The 19,763-nt window shown below is 45.2% G+C and overlaps 1 protein-coding gene across 1 annotated transcript; it reads right to left on the bottom strand.

Annotated features, from left to right (window-relative positions):
• Positions 1-1,708: 1,708 nt before the first annotated feature.
• PRKAB1 (protein kinase AMP-activated non-catalytic subunit beta 1) lies at positions 1,709-11,060 on the bottom strand. Its single transcript, XM_043901810.1, has 7 exons — positions 10,548-11,060; positions 8,129-8,292; positions 7,184-7,277; positions 6,787-6,901; positions 4,726-4,859; positions 3,268-3,336; positions 1,709-3,037 (listed from the first exon to the last, which is right to left on the bottom strand). Exons 1-7 carry the CDS (start codon positions 10,704-10,706, stop codon positions 2,960-2,962), a joined length of 813 nt encoding a protein of 270 aa, XP_043757745.1. The 5' UTR covers positions 10,707-11,060; the 3' UTR covers positions 1,709-2,959.
• Between the last annotated feature and the right edge of the window lie 8,703 nt (positions 11,061-19,763).

Raw genomic sequence — 19,763 nt, 5'->3', positions numbered from 1 at the left:
GACTTAAGACGAGGGGTGTGTGTGTGTCCCCAGTGGAACATACTAAAACATAAAAACAAATGAAACAGTAATTTGCAGCAACATGGATGGACCTAGAGATTCTTATGCTTAGTGAAATGAGTCAGAAACACAAGTACTATAGGCTATGTGGAATCTAAAATCAATACAAATGAACGCATAGACACAACAGAAACAGACTCAGACACGGAAAACAAAATTACGGTCACCAAAGAAAGGGGGCAAACCAATTAGGGGTATAGAATTAACAGATACAAACTACTGCACAGAAAATAGATAAGCAACAGGTATTTACTGCATAGGATAGGGAACTATACCCAGTGTCTTATAATAATATACAATAAAACACAATCCACAAAAATACTGAATCACCATGCCTGAAAATTAACACAACACTATAAAAGCAACTGTGCATGCGTGCTCAGTCATGCCCAACTCTTTGCGACCCTATGGACTGTAACTAGCCAGGCTCCTCTATGAGATTCTCCAGGAAGAATACTGGAGTGGGTTGCCTTTTCCTATTCCAGGGGATCTTCCCGACCCAGGGATCGAACCCAAATCTCTTGTGTCACCTATATTGGCAGGAGGATTCTTTACTGCTGAGCCACTTGGGAAGCCTATAAAATCCTTAAATGGGGCTTCCCTGATAGCTCAGTTGGTAAAGAATCCGCGTGCAATGCAGGAGACCCTGGTTTGATACCTGGGTCGGGAGGATCTGCTGAAGAAGGGATAGGCTACCCACTCCAGTATTCTTGGGCTTCTCTTGTGGCTCAGCTGGTAAAGAATCTGCCCATAATGCAGAAGACCTGGGTTCAATCCCTGGGTTGGGAAGATCCCCTGAAGGGAATGGCTACCCACTGCAGTATTCTGGCCTGGAGAATTCCATGGAATATACAGTCCATGGGGTCACAAAGAGTCAGACACAACTGAGTAACTATCACTTTCAATAATTAAAAAAATAAATCCAGTTTTGGAAAGAGGATTTTTGCATTATTTCCTCAGTCTACTTATATAACCCCTCCATTCCCTAAATCTAGGGTTCCCACATCACTTGGATATTCAGGGTAAGATGGCTAAGTACACAGGTAGGGATGTTTTGTAAGCTACTGTCCACCTCAAGTGACCAGGTGACCTCGGGGATTCCCTTATCTCCTAAATTTACTTCCATGTTTCCTGAGGCTGGGAAGAAAAGCCTCATTAAAGAGACACTGTAACCTTCCATCTTTTTGGGAGAAGGACAGAGGCCCTTTTAGCTGGTGAGAGTAGCCGACTCCAGAACATCCTGTGGTCTTCCAAGCAGAGGGTCACGATCCCAGGCTCCCCCGTGGTGCTTGCTAATGAGCAAGACCTCTGACCTGAGGATGCTGCCAACTTGGGCAAGCCAGGGACTTTCACTACTGCCTCTCCTCAGCTCCTGCTGCGAGCAGCTCCAAGGGGCTCAATTTTATAGCCTCTTAATAGCCTTCTAACCTGTGTGCAGAACAGGTGGGTCAGGGAAAGGCCCCCAGCACTGCAGAGAGCCGAGCTGCCCTGGCTTCTCATCCCAGAATGCCAAAAGGACGGCACCATTTTCAATGTGTGCCAAGGTGGGAAAAAGACTGAAGAGCACTGCACTGAATAGACCTCGGGGAGAGCACCAGTCTCCTCCAGATGACAGCGTGAAATCAGAGCTTCCCTTAAGTGCACGTCCTTTATCTTTACAAAGCTTTATTGGAACCTGTACATCAGGGTGACAGTTGTCCAGTGCTTTGAAAACAGTGACAAAGAAGGGCACGAGTCCTGAACACCAGGGAGCTGGCTCCTCCGTCTCCCAGCAGGGACACAGACGGACGACAGCTTCTGCTGACCCGGGGACGGGAGCCTCGGTCACAGGCACATCTCCGGCTGTGTAGAGAGGTTTGCTTTGGTCCAAAGGATGTCTTCCTGATACAAAATCACAAGGCGGCCACGACTGCTAACTTCCTTCCAGAATAAGCAACACCAGTTGCTGCAGCCCTCTTTGCTGAGTAGGCATCAGGGGTCCCAAGCAAGGTGGCACAGGGTAGGGCAGGGTGCCTCTCCACAATTTTCTGGGTGACGGTGCCACCTCGTTACGGTTCGCCGAAAAAGCCAGACACCCTTCTGGCTATCAGTGGTCAGTCCGCAGGATCACCCAGCTTAAAGGAGGAATCCGGCCATGGTTTTCTGAGTCTGTTCTGAGAACAGATTATTGCTCAGCACAGGTCACATGATTGAGTCTAGTTGGGGTGATTTAAAAATTGCCCTAAGGCTGTATAGTCAGCCACTGCTGGTTTAAAAAAAACAAAAACCACTTGATGCACATAAGCGTAAGAAACAATTGTAAAACTTCATCTGGAAATCAGACAAGATCTAATTTCTACAGAAATACACCTCCCTGCAGCAGGGAGTGGAGGACGACCTATTGCTTGATTTCAGGAGAGGCAGGACCAGCACCCACTTGCTGGCGGGTCTGCGGCCAGGCCCTGGCAGGGACGCGTCAACACCAACACACCACTGATGAGAGACTCTCTGCAGCCTCGGGACCTGCTCCCCAGATTTTCACTAGCACAGCTTTCATCAGCTAGTGTTCATTTTTGGCTTAAGAAAAATCTCCACATTCATGGGGTTTAAATTTAGGCCTGCACCATCCTTCACACTGCAGGGTGGGAGCTGCAGACCTCTGCTCCCCCTACTCCACCCTCAGCCTCGAGGAGCCCCGGGGCTCACAGCCACTGGGTGCTGAGGGCACTGTTACAGACCGAGGCGCTTCAGGAGCTGCTGTGTCTGGAACAAACCTTCAGGCAGGTGTAGGGCGGGTATGAAATGCCTTATAAAGAGTGTGAAATGGGAAATTTACAGTCCGTTCCGTCTAGCGAAGAGCATGCATACGTGGAGCCTGGAGGTGCACGCTGCGCCTGGGCCCCTGGCGGCTCCCACCTCTTCATATGGGTTTGTATAACAAGGTGGTGACGTATTTTTTCTTGTACCGGTGGGTCGCGCTGAGCACCATCACTCCATCCTGAGGAAGATGGTAGAAATCATCAAAGGCAGGGCTAAGTCAGGATGCTCAGATTTTAGGGAACATGGGAATAATCAAGAGGGCAGCACAAATACAAGTTCCTGGGCCTGGGCCCAAAAGCTGCCCTCCAGGTAAGGAGTTCAGGCCATTCCATCACTGGGGGCAGCGGGCCCTCAGGGCAAGAAACACAGCGGCTCAGATAGTGACAATAGTAACAAACGGGTCCTTACCTTGATAGAGAGTGCATAGAGGTGGTTCAACATGACGTGGTTGGGCTCAGGCAGCAAAGCTGGATCACACTGCGGGGGAGCAAAAGCAGACATGTGCACCTAGGATCTAGAAATCACGAAGATTCGCCCGTGTTTCACGAGACTGGATTTCAAAGGGAAGGAGGTAGGCTCTCAGGCCCCTTTCTTCCTAAGTCAGGCAGTGAAAGGGGAGTGAGGGGAGACTAAGCGGAGCTCTTGGGGTGCCTGCTGGGCACACCAGTGTGCGTCTCTGATCAGGCTTCATCTGGGTCTCCAGAGCGTGGGCCATGGCTCTGCCCTCTTGTTGGAGGAGCAGAAAGAAAACTGCACTGCAGGTGCTTTTAAAGAAAGCTGGAAAATAAAAACTACACTCCAGGCTCCTGAGCACTGGGTTGCAAGTCTCTGAGACTCAGACGGTGAGCCTGAAGAAAGCACTGGATGACTGGGGGCGGGGAAGATGTGCTGTTGCTTCACACAAGCTCATATACTGGACCCAAAATGTTGCCACATCTTCCTATTTTTAAAGAGAAGTCAGAATCCAGAGTATTTTCAACGTACACTCCCCAGTTTTATAAATGCTAAAGTACCTGACAAAAGCTGACTCAGCTATCAGATGTGTGCATGGGACTGCTCTCCACACAGGGGTGGGGTGGGACCTGGTGCCCAAGGACAGTGAGCCCCCACGGAATACCCGTGATCGCTGCAGCAGATGCCAGCACATGTAGGCCTCCAAGGCCCGCACCTTAGCACACGTGCACCCTCTTCTGTGTGGCACCCAGAACAGCAGCATGATTACCTTCTCACCTAATAGGCGTGTGTGTTTTAGGTGGCGGCTTGGACCAAGCAGAACATCTGGATTCCCAAGAATTATGGCTACGCTGCTCAGTCCAGAGAGGGGAAACCAGGCAGTTCAGGTTAAATGGGATGGAAAGTTAGGGTGCTCTTAACTTTAACAAAGTGCTCTTCAGGATCCAGGAGAAGGCATGCTTCTTTTCAGCAGTAACATCAATTACCAGGGGCCATATGCATTACCCACAGACCCCAAATTTTGATCCAGGAGCAATGACGCTTCTGGAAGCAATTCGGTGATTAAAACAAGATTCTAAAACTTAAGGGCCAGAGGAAGAATTCCATCATCACGTAGCTTACTGAGAAGAGGGGGTTACATATTTTGTCATGAAATTAAAAAGGAACGAGGCTCAGGCTAGATGGGGGTGGAACACAAGAGGAAGAGCTCAAAAAGGCAGCGTGGGACGGGGAGGCGGCGTCCGCTCTGGGAGCATTTTGTGAGCAGCCCTTTCCCTATCAGAGGTGGACCTGGCATGAACACTGATGGGCGACACTGAACATTTTCACCAGCTGCTTTGCCAGAGGTGGCCAGAAAGGAGCGGCGGAACGTAACCATGGAGGATGGTCTGGAAACGTCTGGGTAATACTCACAGAAATGCCCGTGTCCTTGTTTAGGATGACTTGGAGGAGATGTGGTGGGAGGATGGGAGGCGCTTTAAACCGCTCCTCTGGTTTCGAGACGTAGGGCTCCTGATGGTAGGGTCCCGGCGGGGAACTGGACAACTCTGGGGGGAGATGGCCACAGGACATTTACTTGAGAAACTGGAGTTCTGGGTCAGAGTCACAGGAAGCTGGTCACAGTGACCCGACCCGACAGCCACACAGGGTAACACTTCCTCCTCGCTGCAGGTGGGGCCAGCAAACACCTCCAAGAAGCTCAAGGCTTCTAGTGAGGCTTACGTGGCTAGGACCAAGTTAGGAGCACTGCCAGCCAGAATAAAAACAAAGACAGGCAACCTGTTGACACAGGGGCAAGGGCACATTTCAAAACTAAAACAAGAAGGTGAAAACCTGACCTCTAAAGGCTCTCTGCTTCTACCGCTCTCAGGTTCTTTTTTTTTTTTTTTTTGCATTCCAGCTAGTATTTTTTTTTTTTATTGTAGTGGTTTTTGCCATACATGGACATGAACCAGCCTCAGGTTCTTTTCAAACTCATGCTTGAGTATATCACTTATACAGATATATTAAGCTTCTAGCAGTGTGGTATTTTGAAAACAGAAGCCGCTCACTCAGTGATCTCTGGCCAGCTTGCAGGCACTGAGCTGTGATCCAAAGGACACTGGGGATGCACGTGGCCACCTGGGACTTGTGCTGTTCACGTAAAGCTGAGATGGCCTGGCTCCGCAAACTCCTTCCTCGTCGCTTTCCAGGGGACAGACTCCCTTCACACAACCCAGCCCCACCACAGCAGGAAACAGAAAGGCACTGAGGGCAGGAAACTGAGCCATTGGGAATTAATATGTATTTTGAGTAAGGGAGTATCTGAGTATGAGAAGAGCATGGAGAGTGTGAAGCTGGTTTACCAGCTTTCCACCCCCCAGGTGACCTCTGCTGCAGAACCTTGACTAAAACCTTTGGTATGTGGCCTAAAATTTCACTTATCAGCAGGTAAAGGTATCTGGGCATTCCCCCAATTCCCACTTATCTGAGTAAGAAATGACTTCTCTCAAAGATCACTTAGCTATGGATAGTGGAGGATGCTATTTTTTGATGTCTGAGTCCTGTTCAATGACCTGACTTGTCAGCCATGTGGTCCACCTGCTGGTGAGAGTTCTGAGCTGATAAACAGTAAGAGATCCTGGGGGCAAATCTCTGGGCCCAGGCAGGTAAGGGAAGACTCAACCTTCAAACTGAACTGAACCTGTTTTCCTAGACAGTCAGGCACACTCCTGGGGGATCTCTGCCCCACCTCCCACAGGGGTCCTGGAGCTGTGTAAAGCCCTGCTGGAGGGGGCAGAGCTCTGGGGATGACACCGCACATGCCGACACGTCCTTCTCCCTGCCTTCACGTGCCGTTTCCGAGTAGTTTCCTCCTGTGGGTCTGGATGGAAAGCAACTTACTGAATGACTGATGACTGGAGGACTCTTGGAAGAAGGGCACGTTTTACGAGGACCCTGACCCAGCAGGCTGTGCGGTGCGGCCTATTTTGTGGTGAGCCTCCTCCTCTGAAGGGATTCTGACAAGGTGCGAATGGAATATGCGAGTGACAGCCAAGGTCACTGAGGGGTCTATTTATCACCTGGCAGGCTAAAACTCTAGGAGCCCCAAGTGGACAGGCGCCCCCCAGTGCCGGCCCCTCACCAACCCAATGCTACTCTCTAGGGCCTTATGGGCCTGCCACTGGCACAAGAGCAAACTCTGGTTCCATTTCCAGTGTCTGCTTTCTGTGGCCAAGCAGGCCTGCTAAATCCTAGAGATGACCACCCCCCCCCCGCCCCACCCCCAAATGACTTACTGCTCCCTCAGAGATAAGATTTCAGCAAGTTGGCCAAACACAGAGTTAGAAATTAGTTTTGTGGCTCTTTGGGGAGATATTCACATCCACTGATTGGGTGGCTCCCGCTCAAGAGGGAGAGGCAAGGAAAACAAGCGTAATTCAAAACGATACAGCCCCCACCTGCACACACGTGGTATAAAATAACTGTTCATACCAGAAACGTCGGAGCACTTTTGGGAATCCACCATTAAAGCATCAAACACTTCAAAGTCAGTTTTCTTCACTTGAATGATGTTGTTGACTGTGCCAAGCTGGCTGGTGACGACTGGCTGGGAAGAGACAGACAGGTAGAAATCATAACGCAGAAGGTCTCCAAAAGTATTCCTTAGAGGATTTAGCATTCCTGGCGGGAAGGCTTCATCTCCTGGCCTGCCGACCGGCTCATCCAAGTCAAGGATGCCAACAGGCTGACAATGAGTACTGCTATCTAGCTCAGTCACACACGGGACTTCTACCAGCAAGACAGAGGGACCTGGCAACTGTCTCTGAGGGTAGGCCATGAGCTTGAATTGTGTGGGCAGCCAGAGGACCAAGGGCGGGAGGAAGAGTACCTCGGAAGGGTCGTGTGTCCACTGACCATCCACAAAGAACTTGTACTGATGCTCTCCTTCCGGCAGATCCAGGATGGCTACAAAGTTATTGTGGCTGCAAGAGAAAAAGGAAGCAGAGGGTGCCAATAGGGTGAGCTGCACTCTGAGCTGACTTGCAAAACCAGCCATGGAACAAAACAAAGCTTCCAGGTAAAATCAAGAGTTCAGCCACAGAAGAAATAAACATTTTTTAACCAACTCAGACAATTCATTATAATGATCTCAGTACAGAAAAGCTACCACGAAGTAGCAACATAAGAGGTTTCCTGGAAAACTCGCTTTGCCCAAATAACAGGAATCTACATTCCTACCATCAAAAACTCAACAAACAGGCATTTGTCCTCCTGCTATGTGCAAAGTAACACCTGGCAGTCTGGATGCCAAGGAGGACAGCAACACAAGATAAGCAGCAGGCTGCCTGCCAAGTTTTACCCTTTGTCAGTTTGCCTAGCGCAGGACAGGGGGATCAATTTCACAGGAGGTACAAAGTTCCCTACAGAAACTTGTACAACTACTAACAAAAAAAAGGTTCTAGGAAAACCTCTCTCATTTGATTGTTTTCTTCCCTTGACGGGCATGACTTATAACTGGGCTGAGTGGCTCCCTCCTACACCATCTGGACTCCTGGAAAAGCAGGCAGTTCCCTGTCAAGAATCAGGCCCAGCCTGGTTCCGTGTGAAACAGAAAGGTGTCTGTGAAACAGAAACCCTCATAACCAAGTGATGTTTTCTTCTAAGTGTGTTTTTTGGGTGTGAGATTTTAACCCTGTGAATTATTAAGCATGACTATTTTTCCATTCAGCATCTACTTTATAAAAACATCCTCTTCTGTTCACCCACAGGGATCATTCGGAAACCAGAGTATCCCTGGGTTAAGACAAATATGTGAACATGTCCAGGCGAATACCTTCTTGTGAGGGGAAGTTTACTCCAGTTGTTAAAGGACCCAGACAAGTAAACTTCCTTTCCACCACCCGTCCATCGAAAAACAGTTGGCCGAGCCTGGGCGGGAGCTTTGTCGTTCACTTCCAGATCGTGCTGCCAGGCCAGGAACTCTTCCTTCTCTGGAGCCTAGAAACAGAGCAGTTTACTCAGGAACAGGGAGCCATTAGTAAGAGACCGTCACCTTAATACTGACAGTTCGTTCTGAAGAGGCAGCTGTTACTACCCAGGTTTATATTCCAGCCCATTAACTCACCAGCTGTACCTCAGTTTTCCCACTTGCAAAATGGAGAGAATAAAAGTAATTCTTAAGGTTGTGAAGGCTGACAGAGTCCATGTAAAATGCTCTGCATAGGGTCTGATCCAGGGTAGGTGCTTCATAATTAATAGCTATTGTTATTGCTGTTATTCAAGGGTTTACATCAAAACTTGAGAAATGCTAAAACTCACTTGGAAGAAGGCAGCAACGAATTTGAGACTAGCTTAATAAGTGTCATTTTCTTCTCTTAATTAAGCAAGATTTAAAATACATGAAAATTTATCAGGGACAATTCTAGAGCTTTCAGCTTGACAACTGGCAGATCCAGGCGCTGAGGGAGGGAAAAGCTATCCACTGAGTGCCATCCAGGCACCACAGAGGAAAAGGTGAGAAAAGACACAGACTGACCCTCATGAAACGATAACTTCCTGTGTGGGCGGCACTGTGTAAGGGAGGTATTCTGGGATGAGAGAAATAACCACATTAACTCTCAGTGAAAGATAGGTAGTTTTGGATCTCTTACAGTTTTTCCTAGTCAGGAGCCAGAGTAGGAGTTCTAGGCTGTGACAGACTCTTAAAAGGTCTAGAGCAAGCTTCTAGCACCTTCATTTCAAATATTGCATTCTTTGCTACAGATTAAAGAATAAGAGACTGGTATCACTTTCCACTGAGGGTGTGATAACTAACCACTGTCAAAACGTTGACCTCGTACAGTTAAAAAGAATCCATGACTTTTTTTTTGTATCTAGGCATTTAATCCAATGTGTCTGCTATATCTTTCAGTGACTTCTATGGAAATGACAGGGGGAGTTATTTAAAATAACTCTGTACAGATCACTTGTTATGTTAAACACTTCTTGTAAAGAGTTTTAATTCGGCAAAAGAACAGATACTTCTTAAAGAAAGTAGTTTGATAGTTTGATTCTTATGGAGTCTTAAATAGGCACCTTTGGGTCAAAATTATTTCCTGGGGAAGAGATATCAAACTGCTGGGAAAAGGATTCCAAAGTTCACTTTGCACACACCCTCGGGAATGCAACAAACTCAGAAAGGAAGTTGAAATGACAGGCTGGAGGGCCAAGGAAAGCAGACTCTTCATAGTCAGCCTCAAAGCTAAGCTTCAGGTGAGGAAATAAGATAATAACGTGGTCACCCACTCCAACATCTGAGGAAACACGAGCACAACCGGAATGACCTGCCAGACAATTAGCCTAATGGACAGTGATGATTAACAGGCAGCTAGAAACTAACAGGACTTTGGTGGGAGGAGGGGGTATTTGTCATCTTTCCTTAACTGACTGTCCCTTAAGCATTTAGTTCATTTCTTTAGGCTATACCACATACATATCAGTTGCCAGAATCACTGAGTATTCTTGGACTGGGCTCTGTCCCTAGAAACAGACCACAAGAGGTGGTTAGCAGGAGAGCAGCTAGAGCAAGAATCGAGAATTATCTTCAGTTTATTATGAGTTAAAGCAGATAGGAGCAGGACATCTAAGTTTGGCCTGCAAAAATGTTTGCTTTGGCCTGTTTAAAATATTAAATCATTTATAAACAACAGGAGAGAGAAGCTGAGTAGCAGTTGGCTGACTCCTTTAGACTGATGTTTCACTTACTGACCTCCAGAAGTCAAATTACTCTTCTGTGCCTGCTCTCAAGAGTGAACCACAAATCTTCTGCATAACTAAAGACCTCTGGCAGCCATAGTCAGCTATTCAACTCTTATGTTCACTTTACACGTGTTCTCCAAAACTGAAAATAAACTGTAAAACTACAACAAAAGGCTCCATCAGCCTACTTAAAAGTGGTGGAAGATTCCTGAGAGCTGTGAAATTAATTATACCTAAGAGAAAAGCAGAGACTGGGGCTCAATTACTGCTAGTGCCACGATCTTAATTAATCAAGAATTTGAGCCTGTCTCAGCGCTGCCTTTTCCTTAATGATGTTAAACGAAGTGAATTCCTTCCCCCTGGGGGAGACTTTCTCATATCAGTAATTAGACATAAGTTACTGAGCTAAGAGGGCTCTTCCACTTTTTAATTAGAAGGAATAGGGCGGGGGGAGGGGGAATCTAGTAGATTTCAACAACAGTTAAGGGGAATCAGATTGTCCCACTCGCCATTACCTTGATTTCCTCAGAGTGAAAGAGGTCGGCGTCCTCGGGACTGTCCATCAGGATCTTGGGCCTGTCTCCATCCTTGGAGCCCCCCGAGCTGTCCCTTCGGGGTGTCTTGTGGCCGCCCTGCCGGTCCAGCGCAGCGCGCTCGCTGCTCGTGTTGCCCATGGCGAGGGTCTACGGGGACACTGGGAAGCCGAAGGGGCCTCACTCCAGGGGAGAGACAAGGGACACCCAGGATCTTCACCAGGACCCTAGGGAAGAGTCAGATCACTAGGTACCAGAGCCCGCAGGCTAAGGTTCGGGGTCGGGATCCTGACTGAGCCGGGACGGCAAGATTGAAGAGGTCTCACAAAGGCGCTTCACCTGCTCAGACAGCCGGCGACGCGAACCCACCTACAACTAAGATAATCCCACAGTCCCCAAACAACTCCCCAACCTCTTAGAAACTTCCGCTTCCGGCACTTCCTCAAAGGGACCCGACCCACAGAGTCGGGGCTGGCTGAGGCTGGAGAAGCGCGCGAGGCCAACTCGACCTCACTTCCGCTTCCGGTCCAGGTCTGCGAACGGGCAAGCTCCCCAAACAGTCCCGCGGGGTTCGGAGAGCGCAGTCGCAATCGGCCGCTCAGGCCAGCACTGGACGAAGCTGCTGACGGCCGGCAGGGGGCGCAGAAGCGCGCAGGCTATCTGGGCTTCGGTCCCGCGCTGGCATGAGTGACAGTGTTATCTTGGTTATCTTTGCTTACTTCCAGTTGATTCTACACTTTACAGCCAAAGGATCGTCCTAAAGGGTAAATCTAATTAAAAGACTCCTTAAAGCCCTTTAATGCGCTAGCTCTCATGCCTCTGAGTGCCTTAGAATCATGTGGAGTGCCTGTTCAAAATGCATCTTCACATGTCCCTAATCTCCTAAAATTATGATTGGGAAGCTCTGGCGTGGGGTCTGCATTTCAATAAGCACTCTAGGTGATTCTGATGCAGGTAGTCTTGTAGGTGTTTGAGAAAATCACAGACCGTTAAGCTCCCTGGAAAATTTTCACGTCCAGTAGCTTGGGAGTTGTAAAATTTTGGAATTATTAGTGTGTTTTCAAATAATTGAGTGCACAGCCTTTTGACAGGTAATTCTGCAAGCTATTTTAAAATCACTTTGAACATCATTCTGCATAAAATGCATTTATTTATTAATGTTTGTCTTTTACTATGGCAGGTGCTTCAGCAAGAAGAATGTACATATGTGGGACTAAAATATTCTAATCTTCTCGCTTGTTAGTCACTGTTAGGATTTGTGGTGGTGGTGGTGGTAGGTGTGTGTGTGTGTTGTATTGTTTTTGCATGTGAGTATCTCAAAGTGCTTTGCATTTGCTGGGCCTGAGCATGCACTTTTCCCATTGAACATGTAGTACCTACATAGTGCCGGACATTGTATGAAGTAAATAGGAAACACAGATGACTAAGATATGGGGAATTTGGCAGTATCTAAAAAAAAATAAAGGGACTTCCCTGGTGGTCCAGTAGTTAAGAATGTGCCTTGCAATGCAGGAGACTAGGGTTCAATCCCTGGGTCTGGGAACTAAGATCCCACATGCCATGGAGCAACTATTGAACTTGCTCACCTTGGAGCCTGTGCACAACTAGAGTGTCCGTGTGCCACAACCACTGAACCTGCACACCACAACTAGAGAGTCTGTTTGCCACAACGAAAAGATCCTGCCAGTCACAAGGAAGATCCTGTGTGCCACAACGAAGACCTGATGCAATCAAATAAATAATAATAAAAATAAATAAAATATGTACCTTCATTTTGGTACACAATTTTACTTCTAGGAAATTTCTACAGGAAAACACGTTAAGATTATATGCAAGCAAGTTCATTGAAGCATTGTTTCTAATGCTATAAAACATTAATTCCAAGATCCCCATTTTATTTTACATTTTAATCTCTCTAAAACGGTGTGTCTTACAGTCCCTGGAATCTTAGATTTGATGGAATAAGGAAATGTGGCTTTGCCACTTAAGAACTGTCATCTGGTTTCCTCTTTTGCGAAATGGGGAATAAAAATAACACCTTATCTTACAGGTTTGCCTTGTGAATTAATTGAGAACATGCAGGAAAAGTGCTCTGCATAGCACCTGACTCTTAGTAAGCAACCAGTAAACATTAGCACTTTTATTAGTATCATTATGCTTGCAAATGGAAAGTTCTGGGAAGATTTACAACACGCTGTTAATACTGGTCCCCTCTTGGGAGAGAACTTGGATTGGAAACATGAGCAGACAGAAATGGATTTTCACTTTTTAGATTACTGTTTGAAAATACTTCTACTGCAAGGATGTATTACTTTTGTAATTTAAAAACATTTTTTAGGGCCTTCCCTGATGGCCCAGTGGTTAAAACTCCATGCTTCCAATGCAGGGGGCCTGGGTTCAATCCCTGGTCAGGGAACTAGATCCCACATGCTGCAAGTAAGGGTTTGCATGTCACAACTAAAGATCCTGAGTGCTGCAACTAAGATGTGGCACAGCCCAAATTAAATAAATAAATAATTAATTAAAAAACAGAAGTGGAAACTTTTAATAAATCTAAACAGACATCAATATAAGAACATTTAATATAAAAACAATATAAGAACTTCTAGGAATTTATCCTACAGATACACCTGTGCACCTGAAAAATGATGGACAAAGTCATCCATTGCAATATTTGAATATTTGCAAGAGAAAAGTACTGGACACAGCCTGTGTGTCCACCAGTAGAAAACTGGTTAAATAAATCATGACTTATCTATGTAATGGCAAGCTATGCAGCCTTAAAAATGAGAAAATGCTACATGTTGACATGGATCAATATCCAAGGTATATCAATCAATAAGAAGGAAAAACAAGTAAGGTGCAGAACAGGGCATCAAAGTATGCAACATTTAAGGGGGGAGGGAGGAAAAAATATACACATTTGCCAGTAGAAGTACAGGAAATCTGAAGAATATATATGGAAATATATAGGAAACTGAAACTATTTGCTTCTAGGGAAGGCAACTGGGCTTCTGGGAGACTTTTCACTTTATTCCATTTTATACTTTTTGAATTTAGTGCCAGGTGAATGTTAACTATTTAAGAAATAAATATAATTTAAAGAAAAAAGCAGAGAGCAGTGCTTAGCTCTGGAAAAGGGAACCCTGCCTCATTTCTGGACTGAAATCCCTCAATTGTGAGAATAAGAGCCCCACTCTCCTCCCTCATATTCCTTCTAGGAAAATACATCTGGCTCAAGCCATGACTGCTAGATGACAACCTTACAAAGGTCTCCTGGGCAGGGGCCTGTACTTAGTAACTATGGAAACTTCCAGTCCAATCCCTTGACTATTGGCCATTTGGGGTCTGAGGTTTTGGACTCAGTCAACTAGGTGGTACGGAGTTTAGAGCTGATGAAGAGACCTAGGGGAGAAAAGCATCTTTTGTTATGGACTGAATGCTTGTGTTCCCCCCAAATTCATGACCTCACTGTGACTGTATTGGGGGAGAGGCTCTTTAGGAAGTGACTAAAGTTAGGGGAGGCCATAAAGGTGGGGCCCTGATCTGATATAATTAGTGTCCTTAAGAGGAGTGGGAAAGATACCAGTTCACACCCCGCCCCCCACCCCGGCCATTCTTCCTCTCCACACTCAGAGGAAAGGCTTTGTGAGGATAAAGTAGCCATATGCAAACCAAGAAGAGAGCTTCTCACCAGAAACCAAACCCTGACAGAACTTTGTTCCTGGACTTTCCAGCCTCCAGAACTATGGAAAAATAAATTTCTGTTGTTTCAGCCACCCAGTCTGTGATACTTTTTTGTGGCAGTCTGAGCTGACTAAGACAGACTACGATGTGCGTAAAATGTTGGGATAGAATTATAAGCTTGCTTTTAGTTGGCCTACTTGGATTTCCACTAGGCTTTCTGAAATTCATCTAGGCAATGTAAATAACACTGACAATGTTTGGCAGATGTGTCCATCTTTTCTTACTAGGCATCCCTGTATTCTCTCCCCACTGAGATGCAACTGTCATTGTGAAAGAGAGACAGTCATTGGCAGAGAAGTAAATGGAGCTCAGTATCCAGTCCACAGATATTTATGGAGAACCAAAATGTGCTTGGCTTTGTTTTCGGTTCTGGGATAAAGAATAACAGGACCGACAATGCTTATCTCTTTGCAAAGCTGAATGGCCCCTGGTGGCAGGCAGATTTATAAACAGGCAAACAAGCCAGATAATTTCAGAGTGACTGCTACTATGAAGGAGACAAAATGGAATAATGTGAGGGGAGGACAGGGTACTACTTTAAATGAGATGGTCAAGGAGGGCCTCCCTGAGGAAGTGACAGTTGAGATCTCAATGACAAGAAAATGTCAGATGGGAGAAGAGTTTGGGAGGACCATTTCAAGGAGAGGAAAAAATGCAAGTGCAAAGGCCCTGGGGGTTGATATGAGCTTTACATGCTACAGAAATATAGAGGCAACCTTGTGGCTCAGCTTGTAAGAATCTGCCTGCAATGCAGGAGACCTGAGTTTGATCCCTGGGTTAGGGAGATCCCCTGGAAAAAGGCCACCCACTCCAGTATTCTGACTTGGAGAATTCCGTGGACTGTATAGTCCATGGAGTTGCAAAAAGTCAGACATGACTGAGCAACTTTCACTTTCATTTGGCATGTATTGGTGAACAGGAGGAAAAGCTTGATCCTTCTGAACTTCACTGGTCACAGTGAACATTCTGGATATTATTCCAGGACAGTGGTATTTCATGGAAGAGTTTACATTTGGGAGTAATGTTATCGGAGTCATGTGATGATGGATATACATTTTACAATATCATAGAATTTTTTGAGGGCTGGCTAAATCTAAGAAGTCAGCCCATTATAAAAAAAAAGATTTCTAAATTTCAGGAATCAACACTCCCCTGGAAGAGACCTTGATTGGCAAATAGCCTCATTTTGTGACTTGTGGGGCTTCTGGCAAATCCTACTGCTTGACCTGGGTGAAATTATTAAAGCATTTGCCTTATAATAATTCACTAAGCCACACATTTCTTTTGTGTGGTTTCCTGTATCTTTGTTTTACTCTCAATGAAAAGAATTTCTTTTTTTTCTTTTTAAGAAAAAGCTTCAGGACTTCCCTGGTGGCTCAGTGATAAAGAATCCACTTAACAATGCAGAAGACAGAGTTTGATCCCTGGTCCAGGAGTATCCCACATGCAGCAGAGAAGCTGGGCCCGTGGGCAACAGCTACTGAGCCCACGTGCTCTAGAACCTTGGAGCCGCAACTACTGTGCCCATGTGCTGCAACTACTGAAGCCTCTGTGCCCCAGAGCCCACGCTCTGCAACAGAAGTCACCGCAGTGACAAGCTTGCGCACCGCAACTAGAGTAGCCTCCTCTTCTCGCAGTTAGAGAAAAGCCCGCACAGCAACAAAGACTCAGCACAGTCAAAAATAAATAAATATCATATTAAAAAAAAAAGAAAAAGCTTCAGTTACAGAGTAAACTGAGGCCTAGAGAGGACAAGTGGCCAGCTTGAGGTAACACATCTGTCTTAATAAAGTTGGTCCTGAATTATTTCTATGCTCTTTTAAGAAGATGTGAAGGAGTAGAGGAGAGGAGTCCACCCTTCCCACCTCCCAACAGGATGACTGACAAACTAAGGCAGTTTTAAGGCAATGATTCAACAGGGGTGAAAAAAATAAAAAGACATCTATATCCTCGTCTCTTTAAAATGTGAGCTAGGGGATCAGAGTTTGATAATCCCTCTGCAATGTGGGAGACCTAGGTTCGATTCCTGGGTTGGGAAGATCCCCTGGAGAAAGGAAAGGCTACCCACTCCAGTATTCTGGCCTGGAGAATTCCATGGATTGTACAGTCCATGGGGTTGCAAAGAGTCAGACATGACTGAGTGACTTTCACTTTCACTAACTATAGTTGAAGATCACTATACTTCATGGACATGAGTCCTCCAGTGTATGCTCAAAGTTTCCTACACTGAGCATGTGACTCTGTCTGAGAGCCTCTGGAACATTCCTGGCCTACAGGAGGGAAGGCCAGAGAGTGGACCGTGTGTAAGCAGCCCTCAGCCACTGACAGAAAGGATTTGGTAGATAGATACCCCAGTTCCCTTGCTCCTTGAGTGGGACAAACCTAAGATGTATTCCATACAGTGTCTCAGAGGCCCCCAATGGACCTGAATCCTAGATGGTGACAGCAGTGACTTGATCATAACTATATACTGAATCTGTTGGCTTCCTTCCTTTCTTTATCACTTCTTAGGATCATCTCCCAAATAAATACTCGAAATCACCTTCCAAATAAACTACCCACACAAAAATCCTAGTTTGACCTCTTAGGTTACAGCTGTGGAAGTGAAATGGCTTGCCAAGTCATACAAGAAGCTAGTGGTTGCCCATCATTTTAAGGACCCTGTGTCCTGGTTTCTGGTCCAGGGCATGTTATATTTCACTCTTCATGAACTGACATACCACGCGTGTGTGCTAAGTTGCTTCAGTCGCATGCAACTCTTTGCAACCCTATGGACTGTAGCCCGCCAAGCTCCTCTGTCTGTGGGATTCTCCAGGCAAAAACACTGGAGAGAGTTGCCATTTCCTCCTCCAAGGGATCTTCCCAACCCAGGGATGGAACCCACGTCTCTTATGTCCCCTGCATTGGCAGGTAGGTTCTTAACTGCTACCATGGATGCTTAGAAAAACAAAACTGGGGACTTCCTTGGTGGTCCAGTGGCTAAGACTCCACACTCCCAATGCAGGGGCCCAGATTTGATCCCTGTTTGGGGAACTAGATCCCACATGCTGCAACTAAAGAGTTCACATGCCACAGTGAAGATCAAAGATCCTGCGTGCTGCAACTAACACCCAGGACATCCAAATAAATAAGTGAATAAATTAATATTTTAAAAAATTGGATAGCATTCATAATAGTCAGAAGGTGGAAATAATGCAAGTTTCCATCAAGGAATGAATAAATAAAAACATTACGGTATATCTATGGAATGGAGTATTATTCAGCCACTGAAAGGAATGAAGTACTGATATACACAACACAGATAGATGAACGTTGAAAACATCATGCTAAGTGCAGGAAGTCAGAGACAAAAGACTCCATATTGTATGATTCCATTGGTAGGAAATGTCCAGAATAGGTAAATCCATAGAAGAAGTAGGCAGATTGGCGGTTTCCAGGAGCTGGATGGTAGAGGGAACGGGGGAGTGACTCCTTTGTATGCACGGCATTTTCCTTTGGGGTTTTGAAAACATTTTGGAACTTGGTGTAGACAGACTGCATGACATTGAAAATGTTCTAAATGCCACTGAATTGTACACTTTAAAATGGCTAATTTTATGTTATGTGATTTTCACCTCAATTGAAAAATAACAGCTAGGATTGGTCCTAGGACAAATGGTAGAGGTGTACAGTTTATCCTTTTTAACCATCTTGCAGGATAACACCTCCACCCCAGGCTCTACTGCTGTCTCTCAGAACTTAGGTGGCTCAGTATAGCAGAAGCTAATCATGACACTCATTCTAGGTAACATCTAGGCCTACAGCTTTCTAACTTCATTAATTCATTTATTAGTAACACTTATGGCACAACTATTATCTGCGAGTCACTGGGGTAGATGCTGGTGATGAAGTGATTGACAAAACCGGACCCAGGCTCCATGCTCACAGAGCTTACGATCCAGTAGGGAAGAGAAACATTAATCAAATAATCATCCAGTCATTGTCTGTGACAAATGCTAGGAAGGACAACTGTGATCTAGTGAGAGGGATGTGACTGAGCCAAGAGCTCAAGGAAGGCTTCCTGGAGGAAGTGACAAATAGGTCATGATTTGAACACTGTAGGTGTTAGTAGTGAAAATTGTCTATCAAACCCTATTATGTGCCTGTCATTGTGCTTGCTATATCAACTCATAACTCCCAAAAGTCCTTTGAAGGTTCTGCTACTGTTATCACTTATATTTTATAGATAAAGAAACTGAAGCTCAGAGAGGTCAAGTGGCTTGCTTAAGGTCACAGAGCAAGGAAACCATGGAACCAGTGGTTTAATCAGACATGGGTAACCAGACCAATATAAAAATTTAGGCCTCATGGACAGGCCAGTGGGTAGGAGATCACCTTAGATGGACCAATGGGTCAGGATACTCAAAATTTTAAATATAAAGCTGAAATGGTCATTCGGTGAAGGAGATCAAACTAGATGCTTTTCTGTTTCTGTTTTATTCTTTGACTTCTGATAACTCTGGGCCCATGTTTCTTACTGTTACCAAACTCATTAACATGTGAAAGTTGGAGGCTATGAAATGCTTGATATAATCAAGAAGGTGAATCACTTAGTAAATTAGTAAAGAGAACACCAATGACAGTGATCATGAACGCAATACCTCCAGCAACTCCTAGGTGGCAATAAAGAGCAATGACAAATGTTACCAGTCTTCCAAAAAAATTACATGTCTGTATTTTTAAGTATGAATGAACATGATAAAAATTCCAAGTAGTACAGGAGGTGTTGAATAAAAAAAAAAAAAGTCCCCCTCACACTTTCACTTAAATCCCTTCTTTTTTCTTCTCAAAATTAACTGGTCGAGGGTTTTTTATCTACTTTTAGGAGGCTTATTTTGTTTTAAATGCATTTTTTTTTTCCAGAAAAGGTATTTGCTTATATTACTCTCCATTAAAAAAAAATGACACACTTGGAACTTTCTCCCCTTAGTGTATCTTTCCATGTCAGCACATACCGAGCTCCCTCACTTTTGGCTGCAGAATCCATAACAGTAATAGTTAACATCTGCAGAGTGCTTACTGTATACCCAGCACTGTCCTAAGTACTATCCTTGTTTTAACCCATTTAATCCTCACAAAATCCTAAGAGATACATTCTATTATCATCATCCCTACTTTACATATGAGAAAACTAAGGCACAAGTAGATAAGTAACTTGCCCAACATCACAAAGCCAGTAAGCTCTGGGGCCAGAATTTAGATGCAGGAAATTTGATTCCCAAGTCTACACTCTTAATGACCATGCTAAACTACTATGCATAAATATATCATAATTGATTTTATCTTTATTTTCTGAAGGCTCTTTAAAAAAGTATAATTTTTTCAAAATTGTGCTAAAATACACTGTTGTAAAATGTACCTGGGATCTTGGCTTTATTCATGTTTGATGAGGCCAACAGATCAGGAGAGGAA

Source organism: Cervus elaphus, chromosome 5 (assembly GCF_910594005.1).
Source record: "Cervus elaphus chromosome 5, mCerEla1.1, whole genome shotgun sequence".
NCBI classification, from domain to species: Eukaryota; Metazoa; Chordata; class Mammalia; order Artiodactyla; family Cervidae; genus Cervus; species Cervus elaphus.
The sequence above is the reverse complement of the archived record's forward strand: the minus strand, read 5'-3'. Positions and strand labels throughout refer to the sequence as shown.